Here is a 25,014-nt window from a genome sequence, read left to right on the forward strand (position 1 = left end):
GTTCAAATTAAACCTCAACATTAAATATAGCATCCAATATATATATATATATACATATATGTATGATCGGTGTGTTGCGTAAGGATCATTTGATCACGTATTGACTCTTAATGTAGAACACGTTTTACCAGGAGGACCATCTACCCGTCTGCCTTAGTCGTCTTTCGTATAATAAAAGGACATAAATAAAAGCCCAACACAGACCCAAACATATAGGAACAAATTTTATTCCAATTTAAAATGGATATTTTTTTTCTTTAAAGGAGAAGGCTATGAAAGTCATTTTCATGTATGAATGAGGTTCAGGCAAAAGTGGTTGAAATGAAACATACAAAAAGAGAAATATGTCTAAAATACTGTAAATGAACAATAATTAAGCCCCTTGTCAGCAGGGTTTCGCGTTAATACGGTTTCTCCTTTACCCGACCCTCTCCACCAAAAACAAACACATGCAATTAAAATGTCATCTCTTTTAAAAACAGCAGTTTGTCATCTTTAATCTTAAATACAGAATAAAATTGTCCTTTTCCTGTTGCGCATTTACCATAATCACATACTTAATGTTTATTTGTTTTTAAAAACCGGACCATAAAATACACAAGTCCTTTTTTAAATGATTTCCACAACATTGGCACTTGTAAAGAGTCTGGCTCTACAAATCAAAAGGGATTGGCACACTCAGTATAGTACATCATTTACATTTGGTATGCTTAAAAAAAAAAAAAAAAAAAAAAAAAGAACCGAAAAAAAAAAAAAATATATATATATATAAAGAGCAACCAACCGAACAAGAAATACATTACAAAGTAATACAATACTTTGATTTTATACACCACTACACAAAAGTTTATTTTAGCCGTTTTATCAAAAACAAATGTATTATATTAAAGTGTCCTACATACAAGTGTTCAGGTAATGCATCGACATTAGAAATAAAAGAAAGTAAAGATAGCTTCATATTGTACGCATCCATCACTTCGGTGTGGACCTCAAGCGAAAGCATCGTTTCTATTCATTAGTGTCTGCATCTCTCGGAGTACCAGGAAAAAGTTGAGGAACATGAGTGGAGTTCGTTCCTTTACTGCAGAGTAGGTTCAGTGCATCAACCCAGGGAGGAAAAAAAACCAAAAACATCAAACTTCATCACAAATTGTTGAGAATGACCCAAAAAACCCCTTAAACAGCAGCTGAACAGGATAAATCAAAGCTACTCGCGCCATCTGCAAAGCCTATTCTGACGTTTTGTGGACCTAAACTGGTACGAAACGACTAGCTGTAGTGTTTTTCCGTCGGATAAAAGAAAGGTGTTTCTCAGATTAGGCCTAGCCCTTTAAAACGAAAGCCGTATGTACAAAAGCTTTAAACGTTCACGTGTTCAAAAATGCCGTCGTAAATTGCAGCTTCACTACTTGCACAACCACGAAACAGTTTGAAATTGGCATATGACGACTGATAGTACCGTCCCACCCGAGTAAACGCTTTAAAAGGGATGAAGTGTGAAGCCCCGCCCAGAAACGTGAAGGTATGCAAATCGGGATGTTTGGAAAAAAATATTAACAAAAAAAAAAAAGCAGCTTAACTGGCCTGGCACAGGAGGATTGTTTAGTTGGAAAAAGGAAAAGACAAAAAAAAAAAAAAATTCGCAATTTGGCAAATAATTCGTAAAAAATGCACTAAAAAGGTCCAAATGTTTATGTAAAGAAGGCCTAACGGGATTTATTAAACGCAAATATGCAGGGAAAAATTGCGTGGACACCTTCGAAACCATGCTTCCAAAGTAATTAGTCACCAAAATAAAAAGAACCGTCTTACAATACATTCAATCACTAGTTAAAAAAAAGAAAAAGAAAAAAATATTGCGCCAATACGTGACCACTGTGATTCAAAACATTGTGTTAGATCGCGTGATTTTTCCACAATTCCGGCTTCTCTCAAGCTACGCCGTTTCAATAATATGAACAAAGCCGATAAGACTGTACGTGTGCTAATGCGATAAATTCATAGCCAGTCGGCTGGGGGAAGAGAGAGAGAGAGAGAGAGAGAGAAAATTAAAAGTAAGGTTTACGATAAAGGAGTAAACAGGACTCAAAAGCAATACCGTCACGGCCCCCCGAAACCAAACGTGGCAAAGGGAAACGTGTGACATCACTTCCTTCCTAAACTCACGAAATCAAAACAGCCCGTTCGAAGCCGTTTGATTCGCAGCAGGAAATAGCATAGGTTTTCCGTACGTCTTCGAAAGGTGCACCCCGGATGCACTGCAAGCTGAACCTACAGAAAACGGCGTGGCCCGCGCTGTCCCTGATTCAGATACCCGCTCCGGCGTACCTATCGCTCTATCGTCATAGAGTCCTTTCATTCTCTGCCCACAGTTAGCCCTTGTAATGAAAAGTATGAAAACTCACCTGAATTACATCATAAAGAAACCCCCACCCCACAAAAAAAAAAAAAAAAAAAAGCCAGCTAGCTATCCATAAAGCTAAACCAAGCGCCGAGAACTAAGATATGGTACTACGAAACCGAGAGCGAACTCTCCAAAAACAACGCAAGCAGAGACCAGTTAAGAACTCGACCACTGATAAAATTCTCAATTTCCTATTTGCATAAAGCGATGTTGATAAAAATGGAAATCTGTCCATTTTCAAGCATTTCAAAAAAATATTTGGGAAAACCAAAAAAAAAAAAAAAAAAACCGAACAGAACGTTGACAACTGATTAACGAAATAACAAAAAAAAAGAAAAGATCACTTGCCAATGGATTTTTTTACAGCAGTAGAGACTCAAAATTAGTTGGAAAAATGAGTCGGACTAATTACATATCTGGTCCATAAATTACATAAATAAAAAAACCAAAAACAAAAAAAGCCTTAAATCGATTTCACCCTATATAGCACTTTTGCATTGAGTTCCAAGTGAGCCTACAAACATCTATAAATCACTGGATATTGAATGTTATACCGAGTAAAACATGAATGAATCGGCTAGGAAAGGCGTTTATTTGATTCCTTCGGTCAAAGATTCAAAACTGATGTGACGGAGCATGTAAACAAATCACAATCTTTCGGTAAATATCTTTGAATACTAGCTGGATCCCTTTAATTACACTGATTAAACACCCAATACTGGCAAAAAAAAAAAAACCCCACAACAACAATCAAGACTGGATAAAAGAGTTCGCCGTCTGTACGATCAATTTAGTGGATACACGAGCGAACTTCTGCGTTTTTAGAAAATTTCAGGGAACGCAATACGAGCATTTTTGGAGAAAAAAAAAAAAAAAAAAAAAAAAAAAAAAAAAAAAAAAAAAAACGGTGGCTTTCATTACTTATTATTACGAAATAAGTCACATGGTGTGCCGTCGCTTCTCCAGTAGTGATGGGAAATCTCTATACATCACTCCTAAAATAGTATTTAATCAAATCACCTCCACCTCTAGTGTTTTAGCATGTGATTGCACGACTAACACCTGGCTAAATTCAGTGATGCAAGGTGAGGTCCTTCAAGAATGTCGCCCGCTCTTCGCCGACGGACGCTCCGCCGAGTGTTTTGCGTTAAGTTCGTACCTCAGTTTCATTCGGGTAGAGCCCACCTACAGCCCATCTACAGAGCAAACGAATGCTCTTTGTCATCAGGCACCGGTTTAACGGCCCAGCCTTCGCGTTAGAGGAAGATTGGATGATAAAGCTATCGGCCGGAAAGGGGGTCGACACTCGAGAAGAAAACAGGAAAAGGAGAAGAACTAGGTGAAGATCCAGTGCCTAATGGGGGTGAAGGTGTGTCCCGCGCGTGTGTTTCTGCGTGTGAGGGGTGTAGTGCTTTCGGCCGTGTGTGGGCTGCAGGTGCTCTCGCTCTCGTCCCGTCTCTCTCACACTAGGTTGTACTCTTTGAGGTTGTGCTGCAGGATGGTGTCCTTGACCGCGGCGAAGACGAAGCGGATGTTCTCGGTGTCGGTGGCGCAGGTGAAGTGCGAGTAGATGATCTTGTCGCTGTCCGGGTTCAGGTCCACGAACATCTTAAGGATGAACTCGCGGCCCGCCTGGGCATCCCTCTGAGGACCTGTGAGTTTGGAGACAAAAACAAGGCTGTGGAGGCGGGTTTGGAAGCGGCCCGCGGTACACAAGTCTGCCACACGGTGTCAGTGTGGGCTTGATTTGAAACCCGTGCGGTTACCGTCAAATTCAGGGAAGTAGTCCACCAGGTGAGAGTACATGATCTTCTCCTCCAGAAGGTCCTTCTTGTTTAGGAACAGAATGACTGAGGAGTTCTGGAACCAGGGGTAGGTGATGATTGTGCGAAACAGCGCCTTGCTTTCCTCCATGCGATTCTGCACAAGTCGGAGACAAAAAAAAAAAAAAAGAGCACAATGAAAAAGGGACTCGGATCTGAATGCGCTGAAGACTAATGCAGATGACTGTTCAGCATCATTAGCTGCAGTTAATGCAAGTCTAGCTGATGAACCTCAATAAATGATTTATGCATTTCCATATATACGCTGTTAAATTGTATTGCTCAATTATGATGCACAATTTCCCAATAAAATCTTTATTAGTGCATACTAGCAACTGATAATTAAATATGTACATTTTTTACGTTATGAAATCTAATCAATACATTAAAAATGTATAATAAATCATTTTAAAATAAAAAAATTATAATTATTTTTTTAATTATATAAAACTAATTATGCACATTAAAGAATTATTATTTTCGATATACACAAAATATGACTAAAACTACTAATATTAATTTTAACATTTATATATTATTATTACAATTATTGTTCCATATTTTTATAAATATAGTAAAAATGAGAAATCTTAAAAATAACTTCAAAGTTGTAAATTGTTCATTTTACATATGAACACATCAAAATTAAATAACTCCAAAAATATACACATTAACAAATTCCTATTTTTATATAAAAATACATGAAATGACACTACTTTTCACTAATAAATTAAAATGTAAATATAATTAACCATTAAAAGAGTTTGTAAATGTACATTAAAACATAAAAACTATGCAATAAAAAAAAACAACAACTATAAAACTAATTATTTTTATAATGAAAAACAGTAAACAACAATAAAAAGAGAAAGAGAAATCACCTCATTGTCAGACTCCACAAGGACCTGGTCGTATTCGCTCAAGGCCACCAGGAACATGATAGACGTGACGTTCTCAAAGCAGTGGATCCACTTCCTGCGCTCTGACCTTTGCCCTCCGACATCCACCATCCTGAGACAGAGGTGAAGTAGTATAAATACACAAAAAAATGCTTCGATTACGACGACTATGAAAAAGGCTGTGCCCAATAGAGACCCTGAACTGAAACGACGGTCAACATTTGGCTTTTTTTTTAATTCCGAAACAGATTTGCAACGTTTTTATTGAAAACGCACTACCAGATCTCCCAAATATTCTCTGTATATCAAACCAAATTAGATCTGGAAGCCCTGCGATTCAAAAATGAATGAGTACTTAAGGATGGAGAGCGCTTGTCATACAAAATTAGATGCATCTCAAAAATCACATGTCTGTTATCATTATATTAACATTTTGGCAGGAAAAATCTTGGTTTAATTGCATTACATCTGGAATTCATTCTCACAAACATGCACAAATTAAGTCGTGACATTGTCTGGTTTCCAGGTATCAACTGCACGGATTAAACTTCTGACTCGAGAAGTAAACCGAGCAAGACCAGCTCAAAACACGACAGCAGAGGTTCATTTATTACAGAAGTGGAAGCACGTAATTATGACTTCATCGCGCCGCTGGAGAGTCGGAGGTCGGGAGAACAGGTCTACTACGGTCAAGCCGGTCGTTTTCAGTTCAGGTGAAGCGGCGACACCGTCAGCGCTGAATTTCACAAAAGGAAGCAAAACTGAACGCACAGACATTTACGGAGACGTCACGAACAAAAAGAGAACTGTAGAGTTTCAGATGCATGCTGGGATTAGTAACAACCGAGAGAAACGGATAGGGTGAATGAGCGTCGAAAAAAGCGTGTTGGCAATGTGTTAGTAAAGCCCTGAGACAGATGGAAAAATAAAGTGTGTCAGATCAACAACAAAAAGAGCAAAAACTGAATATGAAGTAAAAATGCATTCCTGGGCCTTGGCTTGTCATTAACTGAATTTAATACGATGTCCGATTTCCGGTGTTTCTTTGTCGAGGGGCTCTTATAGATTTTTAGAAACGTAACGTTTTAAGCACTTTTTGTACTAGCTTGACGAGTTCTGAAACATTATCTAATAGCAAATGCATACATGAATCGTTGGCCGACTCGGCGTCTCACTAAAGTTAAATTTCACAGCTAGCCTTTTTATGTATGCTAAAAACATGGAGTAAAATAAGAGCCACACTTGATGACACAAAATGGCCAAAAAAAAAAAAAAAAAAAAAAAAAAAAAAAAGTTTATGTTTCTGCTTTTTGCCATATACCATGTTTCATCTTAAGCAAGTTACACTTAAAATTGTACACTAACATCTAAAAATAAATACTTTTTTTTTGGGAGGGAGGGTGGGTAGTTAATTTTTTTAAATATATCTGTGTAAAATGTTTTTGTTTTTTTACAAATTGATTACCACAATAATTATAGAAAGTATTTTAATTCTTTATTCCTTATATATATATATATATATATATATATAATTTATTATAATTTTTTTATTATCAGCTTTAAAAGGTAATCAAACTTCCTCTGAGGTGAAAAATATATAATATATATAGATTTATATAGCTTTTTACATTTGAGTTTTTTTCTTTTAAATTTAGTAAATGTTTATAGCATGTTTTTCCTTTTAATTCATTAAAACATCAATCCTCATCTACGAAGAAAAAAAAAAAAAAAGCTATACAGCTTAACGCAAGCTTCTATTTTTATAATATTTTAAAATCTGTACCCTTTTCATTTTAGCAAATGTTTTGGACATTTATAGGACGTTTGCATCATTATCTTTGTGACATCCGAGTTCAAAGTAAATGAGAAAATGTTAACTTGCCAACTAGCTGAACAGTCTTTTTGTTTTTAGTGTTCGACTGCTCACAGTTGAAGAAACTGTAACGGTGTAACTATTTCACGTTAAAGTGAGCCAAACGCAGGTAAACGGCCGAACGGCTTTCTGAAAGCGCGTTGCGATACAGGCCGTTCCCAGCTCGACGGTCAGATAACGCTCACTGCTCCCAAATTAATGGAAATGTACGGAGACAAACTCGCAGGAGAATCCAGCTAAAACAGAAGGGAATAATCAGAGCAATTCTCCACCGTGCTATTTCTCCCCCCCTATCACACCTGCACTCGGGCTCGGTGAGGGAAAACATAAGAGTAGGGTTTTATTTTATGTAGGCAACACAGTCTCGCTAGCTCAGTCTCTAGCGGCCGGGCGTAAAGCTTTGATAAATGGACTCCTTCAGGAGCTACAACCTAAAATAAAGCCTCTTCAGCCAGCCTCCGTTCCTGCAGGAGGTACAGCTGACCTACTTACGAGGATAAGCTCTCTTACTCCGGAGGACGAGGAGCCGGAGAGAAAGACAACTCAACCGGGCTGGTTAAAAGGAGTTTAGCGTGTAACCGTGTAGGTTACTTAACCGAAAGACTTCACCCGTGTTTCCGAACTTCGTCGACAGGTTTTCTGCATTCAGTTGTAGCAGTCACCCGAAACCACAAGGGGCCTTAAAGGTGACATTGCAGACTGACGTGGAATGTGACCCAGCCACCTTCCCGAGCAGTTTGGAAGCGTTCGTTCGTTTTAAATACCCAATAAACGTTTGCTAGAATGTTATTTGTACATGTCAAGAGGAAACCTTGTTGTAAGCGAAGTTATTTCTGGCGCCAGCATGCGTAGGAGGGGTTTGACACGCTGGCTTCCAATCGATTCGCGGGCTTTTGTGATCACCTCTCTTCAGAGGCATTCTCTCTCATCTCGGCTCTAAACGGGGGGTTGTGGAGGGCTTCTCGTTGCTGCATCACCTGCCGAGCTGCGGTTCGCAAACGTTCCCCCTTCATGGGCCTGAGCTCAAACTCCTGACTGTGTGTACTAGCGTGTGCAATGGATTTTTACTGTAAGGTCTTGAGGTGCAGTGTTTAAAAGGTAAAATTGGGTTTGATGCGGACTACTGTTATGACTCATGACTACTTTTTTTTTTTAATGCCATTAACATAACATAGGGCCAAAAGGTCACATTTTTATTTGTAATTATGCAACTAATAACCAAAGCATTCTATAATCCTTCATTAAAAGTAGGCTTGGTAACCAAAGAAAAATGTTGCTAGCATAAAAAACTAAATATATAAAATGTAATTTTTAATATAAAATATATATATATATATATATATATATATATATATATATATATATATATATATATATATATAAGCACTGATTATTGCAAAGAGGCAAAAATAAGAAAAAGGTGAAAAAATAAAAATGCATAAAAGAACAAAAAACCTGCTTTTTAAAATTTGATAGCTAAATATTGCTTATATACACACACACACATATACACACACTGCGTATTGAAAATAAAATAAAAAAAATTTAAATGCATAAAAACAGTGTATTGCTATAATTTTTAAGCACTTGATTCTGGTTAGAACATGAATAAACACCTGAATTTCGTACGCATAAACAACGATAAAGATTTTAAAAAATTAAAAAAAAATGGATGATTGTTAATGAATGTTGTTAATGATGCAAAAAGGTTAATGACTAAGAAGGACATTAACAGCCACTAACGTCACAGAAATGCTGATAAACGTATCGAATCCGGTTCGTTCAACTGGCCGAAGTGGACCAGATCAACGCAACTGATTCGCAAAACGTTACAAACATGAAGACATTAAAACTGGGGGAGGAATCCTCTCCGACATTATGCTCTACCTGAAAATGATGCTTTGCAAGTCGAAGGGATACTCAATAATCCCTGTGGTAGGGATGCGAACCCTAAGCACGTCTTGCTGAGTCGGCAGATACGACGGGTCTGCGATACGGTCCAAATCGCTTAGATAGCTAGAAACAAGGAGAGACGGAGAGAGAGAGAGAGAGAAGGAAGAAGAAAGAATCAAGCATGGCAGCAGATCCCTAGAAAAACAGTGAGGGATCCTGGGCTGCGACCCCACAACCTTCGGCTTACTCCCTATACCGAAAGTCCCCCAAAAACAACACTCTTTAGGAGTTGCAAAGAAACAACAATAGCAAAGGTTGAGCCCCGGGTGGGTGTGAGAATGCGATCAGGGAAGGCAGCAGCGCAGCAGCAGCAGCAGGTTAAAGGTCAGGAGACAGCGGCGGCAGTGTGGGTGTGCCGTGGGATTGGCGATACCTGAAGATTATATTTTCCAGGTCAAAGGGATACTCTATGATGCCAGTAGTGGGCACTCGGACCCTCAGCACATCCTGCTGGCTGGGCACATATCTCGGAGTCGATATGCGCTCTAAATCGCTAAGGTAACTGTGGGATGAACCGGTGAGAAACAGAGGCATGTATACGTGTATACACACACACACACACAATCACGCAAGTAGTCCCGAGCGTTTTGGAAACGGATTTAAATATTGTAAGTGTAAAAGCATATTAAAAAGAATAATCAAACCCAAAAATAAACATTTAAACTCATCCTCATCATTCCAAACCTGTCTGACCGTCTTATCGTGGAACACAAGAGTTGAAACATTTTTGCGCTGTGTCTAAACTAGTGCTGTCGCTTTTTACCCCAAATACTAATTAGTACGTCATTTAAAACTAAATTTTATGTGCTTCCTTATTCTTTTACACGTAAGAATAAACATGTTTGAAGTTCTACAAAAATATTGTTATACTGAACGACTACGTAACATTTCAACCGAATTTGGACACTTTATTCTCCAAAAACGTATTTAAAACCTTTTAAGTTGACTCTTTTCTTATATCTAAACGTTCTATGGACATAAAATCACCTATGTGAATTTCTTTTGATGCAAAAATCTTAACATCTTTGACCCATGTATAGATTTAATAAAAATATGATGCGTTTATAAATTATGTAACAAAATAAGAACATTAATATATAAATGTATATACATTTAAAAGATTATCACAATATATTCTGTATGTGTATTTATATATACACACACACACATACACATATATACATATAAAAAACGTCTTTGTGAATGCAATTAATCACGATTAATCTTTGACAGCACTGGTTTAAACTTGTCAAGACATTTTGTTAGCTTTTTCCTAAACGGGGATTAAAATGTTACAATAGCGGTGCATGACTTTGGTGTTAAATCCAGCTGAAGTCTTGAAATCAAGTGATACTCATGTGGCGTTTGCAGACTTTATTGCATATAAAGTGTATTAAATGTAATTTTTGTCCGATACAGATATTTTAATGTAGCAACAGAAAACGTTTCACTGAAAACACATTAACTATCTATACGGAGCAATGCAACTGCCACGTTTAAGGCCCAGAAACATAGCAAGGACATTGTTCAAATGTGACATCAGTAATGTTACAATGTCCTTACTGTACGTTTCTGGGCCCTGAACATTTCAGTTGTGTTTCTGCCTTTTCAGATTTCATCGGAAATCTCTTAATTTGTGTCCCGAAAATGAATGAAGGTCGTTCCAAATCCATAAGACGTGACACAAAATGTTTATTTTTGGGCTAAATATCCATTTAAACACATATACATATACACATACAATGTTCTGTCCGAATTTAAGGAGCCTGCACATTTAAAGCAGCAGACGACAAAACTGAAGCTTGCTCACAAAAAAAACAAACAAACAAAGCATTATCAACCGTTGGTGCGGAAGCTAATATAACCGACATTACGGTTATCTTTATATTAGTGCTGCCAAACATTTAATCTCAATTATTCGCATCAACAATAAGTTCTTCTTTACATAATATGTTTGTACTGTGTTTATGTATATTAAAAACACAAATATACAATGTGTTCCATGCATGTACATGGAAATGCATTTATATATTTAATTTCTTATATTTGATATTAAATACTACTTACAAATATATTTTAAATGCAACATTTTTCTGAAATATATACATGCGCGTGTTTGTATTTATACACGCATAAATAAACAATACAAGCTAATATTTTATGTAAAGAAAAACTGATTAATCACGACTAACCGTTTGACAGCGCTACTTTACAGATATGATTTTAGGCACGGACTGGGCCAAATTACTGCGTCAATACATAGGAAATATACTTCTAGCTTATCGCAAGAAAATAAGTTGCGTCCGATTCGATTCGATTCGAAGCAATGAAGTTAAAAGGAGCTAATGGTTAATGACGGCACACACACTTACTATTTAGTGGAGTCAGAGAGCTGGTACTCCCGTCTGCGGTCGTAGGCCTCCTGGATGCCTGGATCCGACCACAGCTTCTTTATTGCACTGACATAGGGCTGGTCAAAGGAGCAAACCTTCTCCACATCGACCTCTCGCACCAGCAGAGCATTGTTCTGCGGACAAAGAGACAGCCCACAGTAAAAAAAAAAAAAAAAAAAAATCTCACTTTACGACTTAACGGCTGTGTAATACTAATGACTTCCTGCGGGGTTTCGAACCAACCGGGTCACAAGTTGTCTGGTTAACCTTTCAGGATCTTCTTTAGGAAATATTAACCGATTTTTCAAAACCGAAACGTGGGAATAATTAACCGTAATCCTGCGCGGGAGAACGACGGCTGACCGTGGTGTGACAGCGGTAAAATTTACAAGCGCTTTTTATAGCCATGTTTACGGCCTATCTGGGTTTGATTTGCATCTCGACGCGCAGCCTGGGCATCAAAGAGATGATTGCAGAGCGGTGACGGCGGGGGGGGACTCACCTTGTTCTCTTCGTATTTGAACGGGATCTTGAGGTTCTCGGTGGCGCGGATCATGGACTGCATGGAGGTGAAGATGTTCTGGTAGACGAGTTTGGTGAAGCCGCGCTTGTCCTCGTCGGTGTAGCCCGCCCCGTGAATGATGCGCATCTGTTTGATGAACGTGCTCTTGCCGCTCTCGCCCGTGCCTGAGGATGAACACCGCAACGTTGGAACAGGGTCAGACCGCATTTTGGCTTCGGTTTCACATCAGCCTCTGGACTTTTGAGAATACAGAGGATATCAAAACCAATCTGGGGCTTTTTTTTTTTTTTTGCATTTGGCTCTTGTTTGGATCCAGCTTCTTTTTTTTTTCTCCAAAAGGTTTCAGACAAAGGCAACACTTGCGAAGACTCCAGACGATGCCAACTTTATAAAGGATAATAGTTTAGTATGTTGATCCACTCACAGGTTGTAACTGCTGCTTGACACGTTTGTTGTTTGCTTAATAGGATACATGATAACTAACCGCATAACATGTCTACGTGACAGTAATATACAGCTATAATAGTTCGTTTGACAAGTTTTTTCTTTGAAAAATTAAATGAAAAATTCTACATAAACTTTAAATTTAAAATATCCCAGTTTGATTTAGATTTAATATATAAATAAATAAAAAATTGAATAAACATTTTTTTTACAGCAGTAAATGGAGTACTTTTTAATTGTTTACAACAACCCTATATTGAAATAATTAAGTGTAGAAACCTTAAATGGAGCAGCCTTTTGCTTCTCTAAAAGGAGGGGACACAAACTTAACCATATTAAACATTACGTAAACGATTACAGCAGCACTTCAAAGAAGAAATCCTATAAAAGCAACATGTCTCTGTGCATTTCTTAGGTCCTGACGACTCAAGCCAGTAAAAATGTTTAAGCCACTGCCAAAGTTCAACAATACGACTTCCCTGGAAACTTGGGAGGTCTTGGACCAGCAGGGGGAAAAACAAGCCGAGTAACTGTTCCAGTTTTCAAAATTTATCACGTTCTTGACAATGCAGTGTCAACAGTTGGGAAAGTCTTGCTTGGATTGGTATGATAACCAGTCGCACAGGTTTAATCTTGGCGTACGCACGATTCCAGTATTGACATCCTTGACAACTGCCATTTATTTAAATAAACAAAAGAGACTAAATTCAAAACATACATGGGAACCCACCTTTCAAGTAAACCAATTTTGTGAATTTGCCCCATTGTTTGGGCCTCATCGAATTCCACGGGACACAAACACAAGCCATTTTGCATTGCGTGGGTCCCAGTCACACCACTAGGCATTAGAAATCTTCACTAGAAGCCACGGCCAAGCGGTTCGTTCGCACGCTTAACTTACGTTGAGCTCATGTGGGAGATGCAGGTTTGATTTCCTGTCCAATCTCTCCCTGAGCCGAGTCATGGCTAGTTTTTAACTCCAACAGCTGGATTGTCAAGCTCCAGTCTCCCCGCTGACTATCTGCTGGCTGTCTTCCTCTCCATCTGTCTCTCTTTCTGTACTGCTGGTGGTTTTCTGACAGGGGAAACCCAATAAACAGCCTCGTTGCATAACCGCTGCTCTCCTGGCTCCTCCGGCTTGCCAAATAGCTGCACCTCCCTGCAGCTTTACAACAATTGCGCCACAGAAAGCGAACCAAAACCGTTTGAACATTACTGGAGCACCCTGATATCAGGTTTTCCTCCATATTAGGTCATTTTGCGGGAAATCAAACGCGCAAATGTTTGATTGATGACAATATAAAGGCCTTCAGAGGAAACCGGAGACCTGGCAGTGAAACAAATGTGCGCGCAAAACAAACAGCGGGACTAATTTAACAGTGTACTGAAATAATAGAAAGGTAGTTGTCTCGGTGCTGTTGGCAACCTGATTATAGACATGTAAAAATATTTGCATTTATTAATTCAGGAATTGACAGGATGACAGGCTGATGAATGCCAAAATCAGATACCTAATCAGAATTGGCTGAAAACAATAGCTAGAAAACCATCTGACGGTTATCTCGCATTAGCTATTGACCAAACCATTATGCCATTAGCAGGGGGAATTAAATAAATATGCCTAATTTAGATAAATATTATAAATAAAATTAATTGAAGAAATATATAAATGAATAGATCATTTAAAATAATAATAATAATAACTGTTAATAGAAAAAGTTAACGTACACTACCCATGAAATAATTTCAGAAATTAACACTTTTATTCAGAAACTTAAATTGATTAAAAATGGCAGCAAATACTTTTGTACATATTAAAAAGAAAATAGTTCACAGTATCATTAAATTAGTTAGGAATTCTGAAATGTATCAGTTTTTCCCAAAAAAAAAAAAAAAAAAAAAAAAAAAAAAAAAAAAAAAAAAAAAAAGTGTGTATGTGTGTGTATATATTTTTTTTTATTAAGGAGCTAAACTGTTTTCAAATAATAAAAACAAAACAGTTTCTTGAGCAGTGGTAGGTCAAAATATCAGAATGATTTCTGAAAAATCGTGTGACACTGAAGACTAGTTATTACGCCGAATTCAACTTTGCGTCGCAGGAATAAATTACATTTTACAATATATTGAAAACAGAAAATGGTTATTTTACATTTCCTAATATTAATGACGTTGGGTTTTTTTTTCAATGAAATAAATTTAGCCTTCGTGAGCAAAAGAAACTACTTTACAGCTCCTCGAGCTTTTGAACACTAGTGTAGGTTTGACTAACAGACCTACACGATAAACGTTTAGGCTATATAAAAGAACGATATTAGCATCCAAGCAAATATAAGCCATGTAAATATGAGAAATAAAACACTTCAGAACAGACTAAACCGATGAACTGAAATAAACAATGTCAAATTTGATTTCATGAAAGCCGACTAAGACTAGTTAAGAAACTGCACAAGACAGGTCAAAAATAAAGGCCTGGCTATAGTCTTTTTTTACAAGGGAAGAACAGCAGCGAGTCTGGATCCATCCTATATTCATGTCTGGGAGCTTACAGTGCAGCAAAGTGGGTTGCCATAGCAACATTTTTACAGCATTTAGCACACAGCAATGATTCAAAGAGGAGCCATACATTAGCGAGCCCTGCTCTTCTTTCACCATCAAATGTGTCAATCCTCCCAACGGAAACCAAACAAAATGCCAAGCAGGAAACGGCAAATTTGTAAAAGATCATTTCTGCGTTTCAGTTGCACAATAGCACAAGCCTGATTTTGTTCACGCGTCGACTGAAAACAGGGAACGAAATAAACGCTCAATCGGTGAAGCACTGCTGTTGTGAGTCCTTTCAAACTATTTGGAAGTATTTGCAGAAATGCCAGCGCATCGCTACTTTATCCATCAAACATACTGCCCTCGTAATCGCTCGTCCCACTTTGATCTACACACATTAGCAGCGAGCATTTTAAAAATGTAAAGAACGGCAGCGCATTCGGTATAAAATTAGGCGCTTAATCTTTTTCGAAAATTTGCACAGCCATCTGATTATGCTTCGAAATTTATGTTGGCTCAATCAAAAGTTCCAGCTCTATATATAACCGGTTTCCCCTGCTGGTGTAAAATGGCGGATACCCACAGAAAATCAGCTCACATCAGCTAATACACCCATGTCGGGATACAAGTGTGTGTGGGTGCTTGCCAAACACACACATACTGGAGAACTGGAAGCGAGGGTAAGACAAAGCTTCCCTATCAACAGATGTAACATTTGAATCTTGTGCTGAAACTGGAGTCTGCGACGTCTTTACGGCAGATTTAAGCAGTGAAAGACACCGAGATCCAGCAAAAAGCGCATGAATATGCGCACGGACCCGTCTCAGAAAATAATTAAAAGAAAAAGGTCAAAATGTAACAAGCGAAACGAAATGGAGAATCCAAATGTGAAGAAATAAAAAAAAATAATAATAATAATAATAATAATAATATATAGGTAAAACTGCAATGAAATAGCAGTATCAAATATCCATATATATATATATATATATATATATATATATATATATATATATATATATATATATATATATATATATATATATATATATATATACACATATACATATACACACACACACACAGACACGTTCAAATTTTAAATATTAAAATAACAATAAAATAAAATAAATAGAAAAACAGCAATAAAAAGAAAATAATAAAAGATAATAATAAAAATGAAAACTACATAAACTAATAATAAAAATAAAAAAACAAAAAAACATAACACACAGCACTGTATAAAGTAAATAAAAAAAACAAACAAAAAGGATTTTTGTTGGGGGGCGGGGATAAAAAAAAAAAAAATGTAAATAATACACAAATAGCACTGTGGAAGTTTGAAAAGTAACCTATCTACTTCAAGACTCAACCTGATACCGGAACCTTGTTAAACAAACACACACACACACACACAGTCTCTGCAGCTCCAGCTCACTGCTTTGAACATGGAAATCATGAGGTGTGTATTAACGGGGTATTTGCATGGTTTTAAACTCGCATGCAAATCCCGAAGCCTTATCGTTATGTGGTTGCAAATGCTAACCCAGCGTTTCATAAACACCACCACAGTGGACAGATTGCTTCTCTTGAGTGAGGAGCAGAGTTTGAAATCGGCTAACGGCGCTTTGTCCTCACTTTGGAGAGCAATTCATCGCGAGTGGGCCGAGTAATACTTCAAACTCGGCTTCTGGTGCGCTCCGTACAGAGAAACTGAAGGACGCAAAGACCATAAAGCGAAACGAAAACAGGCCATATGTTGCTCGCATGAGAACAGTGTCAGCTTTGTTCTAGGTGTGTCCGAAAAAACAAACATTCTGTACAATCTTTATGAGTCATCCAGCTCCTCCGCAACACTCAGGTGTTATAGACTCTATACTCCGGCGCGCTTTTGACTCGGCTGGGTAAATATTGGCCAGAGCCGACCGTGTGGCGTAACAAGAAACCTGGAAGTCCGGGTTGTCATTCAGAAACGAGTTGCTTAGTAGCACGTTTTTTATGTGAATAAGGTATTCGAGCGAGCGACGGACGAGATCCTTTTCCTCGCTTTCTTTCTCTCTGGATCTCTGCATCCGGATCATGTGACACAGCAACAGCGTGCATTCATGTGTGCAGCAGAAGTGTGGGCTGAAAATGAAGAGTGGTTGCCCTCGGCTCAAGTCCCCCCCAGCAGAGAACGCCAACACACACGCAAGCTTCTCTCTACCTCGGTCGCCCTGCATCTTCAGTTCCTCAACCAGAGAACAAAACACAGCTTATCCGCTCCTCAAAACCATACGAATCAATGAATGAAAATAGCTGACGAGGAATGCAAAACTGGTTCGAGTACTGATTTTGTATGGATGCACAATGCATTGGTATCGTATCGGTTGCCAGTCGGTAATAGATGTTTTTTCCATTGCATATTGGATATTTTAATCAGACGTGCAGATTTTGGGCTTTTCCTTCTATACCGTACATGATTGTTGCGACACTAAAGTGTACTAATTTTAACATAAACTAAATATAGTAATTAAAGACCGAGATGTTAATATCTGTTAATCCCAATTCATATTTTATTTTATTAATTTAACAACAAACCATGTAAAATAAAGCAATTTTTTGACATTTTTAATATTAAAAAATATTTTTTTGGTATGTGCATGAACGATGTTTCAGTATAATATAGTATTATCGGGTGATAGATATATTTTTTTTTACTGCACATATTGGATAACACTTCTTTTCTCCATTTTTCACACTGTGTGATAATGTAGCAATACCAAAATGTACTTACAGCATTTAAATAATTTTAATACTCCTATTGTAAACATTGTATTTATCGGCTAAGATGTCAATACTTCTTCATCCCAAGTTATACTTACATCATTTCTACAAACTACAGAAAGCAAACTTTTACTTTATTTAAAAAGTGATATGTTAAAATAAGTTGCATGAGTGCATAAATGATATATTGGTACCATATCAGTTATCGGCCGATATTAAAGAACATGCGCATTTCAGTTGACTTAAAGTCGATCTTTAGCACATCTATATTTTAGTTTATATCTATTTTTCATTCTGTACATATTAAAACAAAACACATCAGTATAGGGACCGGTTCTCACTATTAACCAGTGGCACATTAGCATTAACACACTATTATTAACATATTGACCGTTTATTACTTAAAAATTCTACATCAGAAATCGTACCCAATACATAAAATGGATAAAACTTCCTTACTAACTTAACAAGGGAGCAAATTAGGAGTTTGCTCAGGCAAAGGTCATGGTTAATCGTTTATTTTAAGATCCGATTATCGCTATTAAAACAAAGTGAGACATTTTTCTAATTGGCCATAACCTGAACATAATTATTGGATAGAATGCGATTCTTCCCACTTTATATCTTAACCTACATTTTATTTTATATTAAAAGATGCTGGAAAAAGCAGCAAAGTTACTTTTTTAAGTTAGTCGCGAACATTCGAGTGCAGCTGATTATCAAAACTACTAAAAATGGTTCCCATTAATGCTATACTATTAAAGGGGTAGCTCGTAGTTACACGGGCTTGGAACGACATGACAGTGAGTAAATGATGGCAATTTTGGAAATGCTACCAATTGTTGGGAGATTGCGAATAGAATATACTGACAAAGCAATTACAAAAATAAAGTAAAAATATGGAATTCTAATAAAACAGAAAGCAATACATGTTAAAATAGTTGGACTACAGAAGATAAGCACATTGTAGAGTTTACACAAACGTCAAGCCTTGCATAAATGTTGAGGATCACATGCAGTAAAAACATTACTCTGGAAGGAAGCTACATGTCAGGAAAGATAGTCATGCTAACAAGTTAATCAAATATTCAGAGCGAGGACAAAGGCTTCAAATAAGACATATCGTGCTTATTTATCCAAGCTTTAAGAATCCGGTTCAACCAGACATCCAAAACAATCGTTTTTCTTGGAATAACCTTGGGGGGGAGGAAGTCAAAGTGTTTGAGAACTTCTGGAGAAAAAAAAAAAAAAAAGAACATTACAGACCTTTAAAAGCAACTGGAATTACAAGAATAAACAGAGGGTTTCTGCAGGTTTTTACGATGTCAATTTAAAGACCTGTATTTGGTCTTTAAAGGCCCTAAAGAATAAACTGAAGGGAACGCAACGCATCAATACATTGTTTCAATCTTAATGTTTTACACCCTACAAAATGTTTGAAAGTGCAACCCGATCTCCATTACTTTTTAATCATTTTTTCAAAAAAGGAATACCTTTGCACCTTTTGATCACCCAGCAAATTTTTTTTTTGCTTTTTTGGCCTGCTTTCCAGGACAAATGTCAAAATATTCTTAAATCAGGTTTATTATAGGGTTATTTGAGAAGCAAAATGAGATAAGATAAGCTGAGTTTCTATCAGTGTCACTGGGTTCATAAACCTGATTCGAAGGTTTAAGCATCGTTTTAACTTTATTGCCAATTTTCTCAAAAAACAGGATTCTATTGTTCGCTTTGCATCTTTGCAAACAAACGCGCGTTGATTTAATGACTTTTCTTAACTTGTAATAGAAAACAGGTAAAATACAGCGATGAACGCAACATTTAATGCAGTGAGTACCATTTTAAGGCTCCGATTTAGGCCTTAATTTGTGGAAATAAGACTTTCTAAGACGTTCCCAGGCCTCGCAGAAGCATATTAACGAAACGCGAATCTGTTGCTCTTTCAGAACGTGGCCCTGTAAGCCCCGAGCGGTGACAACTTCCTCTCGGCGTTCAGACGGAGCGGTCGAGAGTTTACCGAGCTAGAAGCAGAAGGTTAACAGCGCTCGTTGGTCGTGCAAAGGCCCTCTTCCTCCACCGAGGCGTATCTTATTGCTGTCTTTCCTCCGCGAGCCTCGGCACAAAGGCTGGTTGTGTTGCACGAGCTTTCTAAGGACATGCGTTCTGTGAAGCGCTTTTATGGGTCAGCCCACACTACACAACAAGGCCCCGTGACCGTGTCTGTTCATCTACGCAATTTGAGGATCCCTCTCAGTCCAAATCCGTCGGGTTTTTTTAACAGCAAGTTGGCGCGTGGCGGCCAGATTAACTGTTTTTGCCATTTTTGGGAACAGGATTGGCTTGTAAAACCACAACCTGGTCAGAGCAGGTTTCATCCTCGACGTTGGCGCTTCGCGGTCTCGTCGTGCCTGCCAAGGATCAGCAGAAGAGACGCAACCAGAGAAGATAAAATCTGGACCTTCTTTGACTTCCCCAGTCATAAACTGGGATGCAAACACTGTCCTAAATAGATTTTGCAACCCGAGTTTCAAATTAAGCCTCTGATCTAATTATTTTCATAGCTGCTGCATCTCTCCGATCTGAGAACAATGTAAGGAAGCGGCGTTATGAAACGCTTTACGCTACTGAAATATTCAGATATAATCTCTTAGGCTTAAATTGCTGACAATCTAGCTTTGCTTACAGCCACAAATGAGCTAATGGCTCTGACACCAAAACGAAAGCAAAGAGCAGCTTAATGGTCAGATCACGAGACGAATGTAAACTGACACGGGCGCAACTCAAACTCTTTAAAACACTTACTAATGCTCATTGCTAATAAATTAACATGGAGATTTTCAGAAACAGTTTAACGGGCAGGAAAACAAAAAACCCCACTGCAGTTGTTTTGTATAATCTGATATTCTTTATGAAAAAAATAGGCAATAAGAAAATAAACACTTAGGATCCATGTCTTTATAGCTCCCTTACCTACTAAGCAATACATTTCCAAGACTTTTGCAGTTATATTTTTATTATTATTTTTTTTTAATTACTGTTTATGCCAATTAATACAAATGTTAAAATATTTATAATTTCTCATTTAACAAAAGTTCATTTTATATTTTTAACCATTTAAAAACCAAAGGCTGTAACCAAACCAGGAAACACAGACAAAATTATGACATTTATATATATATATATATATATATATATATATATATATATATATATATATATATAAATTAAGCATTCAAATTATATTATTATTATTAAATTAGCATTTTATATTATTATATTACACATTATGTATAATAGATATTTTAAATATTTTTTTATTATGTAACTAAGACAAATAATTTTCGTTTTAAATTATATTTCTTCGCAACAAAGCAAAAACACATCTACTGCACGATTTTAAATACATTTAAAGAACGGATTTATTCACTACGCAATATTCATTAAATCCCCTTATATTTCCACGACCGTGGGAACGCAGTTATCCCACTGGAACTGGGTCTACATATCCCATCAACACCCTTTTCAGGATTTTTGACATGCGTGCGCGTAAAGGAACAGCCAACGATCCCAAAAACACAACGCAGATCAACATGTGCATGCATTACATAAAGTGAAATCACGCACACGAAAGCAACGCTCCCATGTCGACTCCAACAGCATGTCACCATCACCATGCATTAGATCCACGAAGCAATACGCGTTTATGTCGAACCTCATGCATTTTCTGCCCATAACCGACGATCACGGCAGCTGTCAGCGATGCACTTACCCAGTAAGAGGAGTTTAAGCTCTCGTCTCGCATCTCGTTTGTCTCTCCGGAGCTGCTTGTCGATCTCGGCGTTGATTCTTTTGGACTCCTTCGCCTCTTCACTCATGCAACAGGCCATCATGGACTCCAGAGTCATCACCACAGCGTTTGGAGATCCCGACCCCGATCTGACACACTTCTACGGCCCCGCTTCCCTTTGCAACCGCGTCGAAAGAGGAACAGGGAGGATTTGGGGGGAAACGTCGTTTAAAAACGCAGGATGCCTCGCGGTAGACGTAACGTTAAATCGATGAAGCCGAAGAGACCCCAGCCTGCTCATACAAACGCATCTATCAAGCAAGGCCAAAGACTGGATGAGATTGGAGGCCAGATGTGAATCTAAAGATCTCGCCTGCTATCAGACCCACTCGAGCCCTGTTTTTAGTATCTGTAGTGACTACCAACCAGAGTCCCGGAGGGACACACTAGCCTGCCACGACATCCGTGCTGTCCTTTGCTGTCTCGCTAAGCTAACCGCCCCAGTGCCCAGACTCACCGCAACACTGTCCATCAGCTGCCCGGATCTCTAGCTAACACACGGCGACAGGTGGCACAAGACAGCCATATGCGCTTTCAGACACGCTGCGTGCGTATATAACACCGACTACAGTGCAAACATTTGATTTTGAGCATCCAAAAGCCGAAAAGTTAATTAGCTAAGCGCACTAACTAGCTTAATTGGGTGGGCTAAGCTGCTAGCTAGCCGGAATCTTTATTTACACTCCACGCGCCGATTTCGCCGCTCATTTCTTTGCATCCGGCCGGGCTTCGGGGATATTTAAAGTCGGAAAAACCGGCGAAGGAAAATGACACAGGTGTGGGCTCCAAAAAAAAAAAATTCGACGGAGTGAAAAAATTTCCAGATGATCGCACCGTCCAGTCCGGTGTGAGTCGCACACAAACCTGGGGCTGCGACAGCTGGAAAATGGAGCGTGAGCGACAGGGCGACGAGCCAATCGGAGGAGGAAGCGCGCGAGGGGGCGGGGCCTGGAACGAGGCAAGGTTGGTGGAGGAGCGGCTGTGGAGCTCGCGGGGCGTGTCTCGCCACAAACCCTGCTATTCGACTGAATGGACAACGCCCATTCCCAGTCAAACATATCTGGAGAAGCACCGTCCTCTCGACGTTTTCATAAAACACCTTTAATAGTTTGCGTGATCACATATATTCACACGCGAAGGTTTATTACTAGGAGGCAAGCGGCGCGTCTGCTCCGTTAATAGTCGAAGTGACCCGAGGGGTGTTTTTATCGTAACCTGTACGAGAGAATCGCACACTTGCAGGTGATTCCTTGCTCTGTATCGACACCGTGTGGAAATTGCTTGGAAAGAGTCACCAATTAATATTTCACCTGAAGCTATTCGAAATGCATTAGTAGGCTCTCGATCTTGTTGCTATTTTGGAGCATTTTCGAATACAAGTTGTCCTTTATTTCACACGCATTAAAGGGAGACTTGACCCAAAAATTAAAGTTCTGTCATTAATTACTTGCCATCGTTTCAAACCCGTAAGGCCTTGTTCATCTTCGGAGCACAGATGGCTATTTTTGATGAAGTCCGGGAGCTTTCTGACCCTGCATTGAAAGCAACACCACAACATTCATACAGCATTGGTTGATCTCTCGCGAACTCGACTCAAACACTGACACGGAAGTGAAGAAACACAATAAAGTTTGCACAAAAAAAGTATTCTTGTGAAAGTACTCTTGTTTCAGTCTATGCGGGGGTCAGAGAGCTCTTGGATTTCATGAAAATATTTTAATTTGTGTTGCGAAGATGAATGAAGGTCTTAGCAGAGGCCGAGTAAGTAATGCATTTTAGTTGAACTAACCTCTTAACGATATGAACAAAAAAAATCTAACCTACAATAAGAATGAAGATGCAGTTCACCAAATACATTTTTCACAGTGAGGCTTACGATAGACTTTTCTGCCGTAAAACAAAACATACTAAAATTGTAGCTTGATAACATTACGGCTGAATCGCTGATGTGACATGGGCTATTTTAACAATGTCTTTACTGCCTTTCTGGGCCTTGAATGTGTCATTGCTGTATACAAAAAAAGGTAAATGTGTGTAAGCGAGAAAACAAGTCAATCTTTCAAGACATACATTTCTTTTGTTTTTATTTCTCTAAGTCACTGCGCCAGTCACATGGGCTGCTTTCTTGGCAGATTTTTGCTCCGTATAAGCTTTTATTGTATTTAAAAAAGAGCAGCATGAACATTCTTTAAAATTTCTCCTTTTGTGTCCTATAAAAAAAAATTACACAATATACGAGATGAAGATACAAAATAAAATTTTCGATATTTTTCGATATTATTAATGAAGAGCGTACATTCCATGTTGTTGTAGCTAACGGTAACCTAATTATGACATTTCTAACAAAATATTTATTTCACTACACTGCAAAGCCACATTCTCACCAAGGATGATGACTATGACTTAAAGGGATACTCCACCCCAAAATTAAAGCTTTGTAATTAATCCCTTCACTCCATGTCGTTCCAAACCCATAAAAAGCTTTGTTTGTCTGCAAAGAAAATAAATAAAAATTAATGACTTATTTAATAATTTGTCTTCTCTGTATCTCTTTGTGTCACCGTAGCAACATTTTGGAGAATATCCACAGCAACTATGTATTCTGCAGGCCACTGTGTGGTTTTCTACACGTTTTTAGGCTTCGATATGAACAAAAACGGAGCCTTGTCCCTCAGCGCACATAGCGCGTACAGCAGACGCTCTCCAAAATTGCTACAGTGCGTGCGGAGAGACACAGAGGAGACAAAATACTGAATAAAGTCGTTACTTTTATTTTCTTTGTGCACGAAAAAAATATCCTCGTGGCTTCGTAACGGCACGTTATTTTGTGGATGTCTTTCATACTTCTCTGGTCCTTGCTTGGCAGTCAATAGGACAAGCATCAGTCTTAAAGAGACTTTCAGTTTATCTAAGGCTATGCACAGTTTAGCACGTTCTCATTAGCTCAAGAAAATGCATTTAATGAAATACATCTAATTCCACGTCCAACTCTAACGCGCAAGACGTTCTTGTCTTTGATTTAATGATACCTAACACTTTCCTACATGTAATACAAACGCAAAGCAATATCAACGAGACTAAACACGAATTAACTTCTCGATTCTCTCTGTTTTGTAACATCATCATCACCACCTGCTTATTTTTCACTGAGGAAGTCGTTCAGGTTATCATTGAAAAGAAAGCACAAAGACAAACTGATTTAAATGCAGGTCGTTTAAGTCTAAAAATGAAAAAAGTTGCGAAGATGAATGAAGGTCTTAGCAGAGGCCGAGTAAAATTTTCATTTTAGTTGAACTTAACCCCTTAACGATTTTGCCCAAATCAAAACTAAAATAATAATAATACAGATACATTTTTGACAGTGAGGCTTACGGTAGACTTTTCTGCCATAAAACAAAATATACTAAAATCTTAAAAACACTAAAACCATATAAACCAACTTCTCCTTGCTTCTCTTAGTCAGGGGAAAAATACCAGTTATACTCTTTTACTCTGCAAATAATACCTAGTGTTTCGTGAAATGCATTTGAGACTAATAGCATATTAAG

General features: G+C 38.1%; 2 protein-coding genes across 7 annotated transcripts in view; both read right to left on the reverse strand.

The window, feature by feature from the left end:
• The window catches only part of LOC122327734 (CUGBP Elav-like family member 5), a 1,183,696-nt gene that overhangs the window by 998,514 nt on the left and 160,168 nt on the right, over positions 1-25,014 (reverse strand). The window lies entirely within an intron of this gene.
• Positions 212-25,014, reverse strand: gna11a (guanine nucleotide binding protein (G protein), alpha 11a (Gq class)). Of its 4 annotated transcripts, none has more exons than XM_043223309.1 (8): positions 21,389-25,014; positions 11,848-12,032; positions 11,325-11,479; positions 9,326-9,454; positions 5,109-5,238; positions 4,171-4,324; positions 3,870-4,056; positions 212-1,081 (listed from the first exon to the last, which is right to left on the reverse strand). In XM_043223309.1, exons 1-8 carry the CDS (start codon positions 21,522-21,524, stop codon positions 1,009-1,011), a joined length of 1,149 nt encoding a protein of 382 aa, XP_043079244.1. In that variant the 5' UTR covers positions 21,525-25,014; the 3' UTR covers positions 212-1,008. The 4 variants fall into 4 exon arrangements, with proteins under 4 accessions (XP_043079244.1, XP_043079243.1, XP_043079246.1 ...); XM_043223308.1 differs by lacking the exon at positions 9,326-9,454 and adding an exon at positions 8,887-9,015 and having other exon boundaries at positions 21,389-25,012; XM_043223311.1 differs by having other exon boundaries at positions 212-4,056.

This window comes from Puntigrus tetrazona, chromosome 22 (genome assembly GCF_018831695.1).
Source record: "Puntigrus tetrazona isolate hp1 chromosome 22, ASM1883169v1, whole genome shotgun sequence".
Taxonomy (NCBI): Eukaryota; Metazoa; Chordata; class Actinopteri; order Cypriniformes; family Cyprinidae; genus Puntigrus; species Puntigrus tetrazona.

Coding starts and splice junctions, on each gene's coding strand:
- gna11a (XM_043223309.1), bottom strand. CDS start 21,524: ATGACTCTGGAGTCCATGATGGCCTGTTGCATGAGTGAAGAGGCGAAG. Junction 12,033..21,388: donor GCTTAAACTCCTCTTACTGG/GTAAGTGCATCG, acceptor GTTCATCCTCAG/GCACGGGCGAGAGCGGCAAG. Junction 11,480..11,847: donor TCAAATACGAAGAGAACAAG/GTGAGTCCCCCC, acceptor CTTTGTCCGCAG/AACAATGCTCTGCTGGTGCG.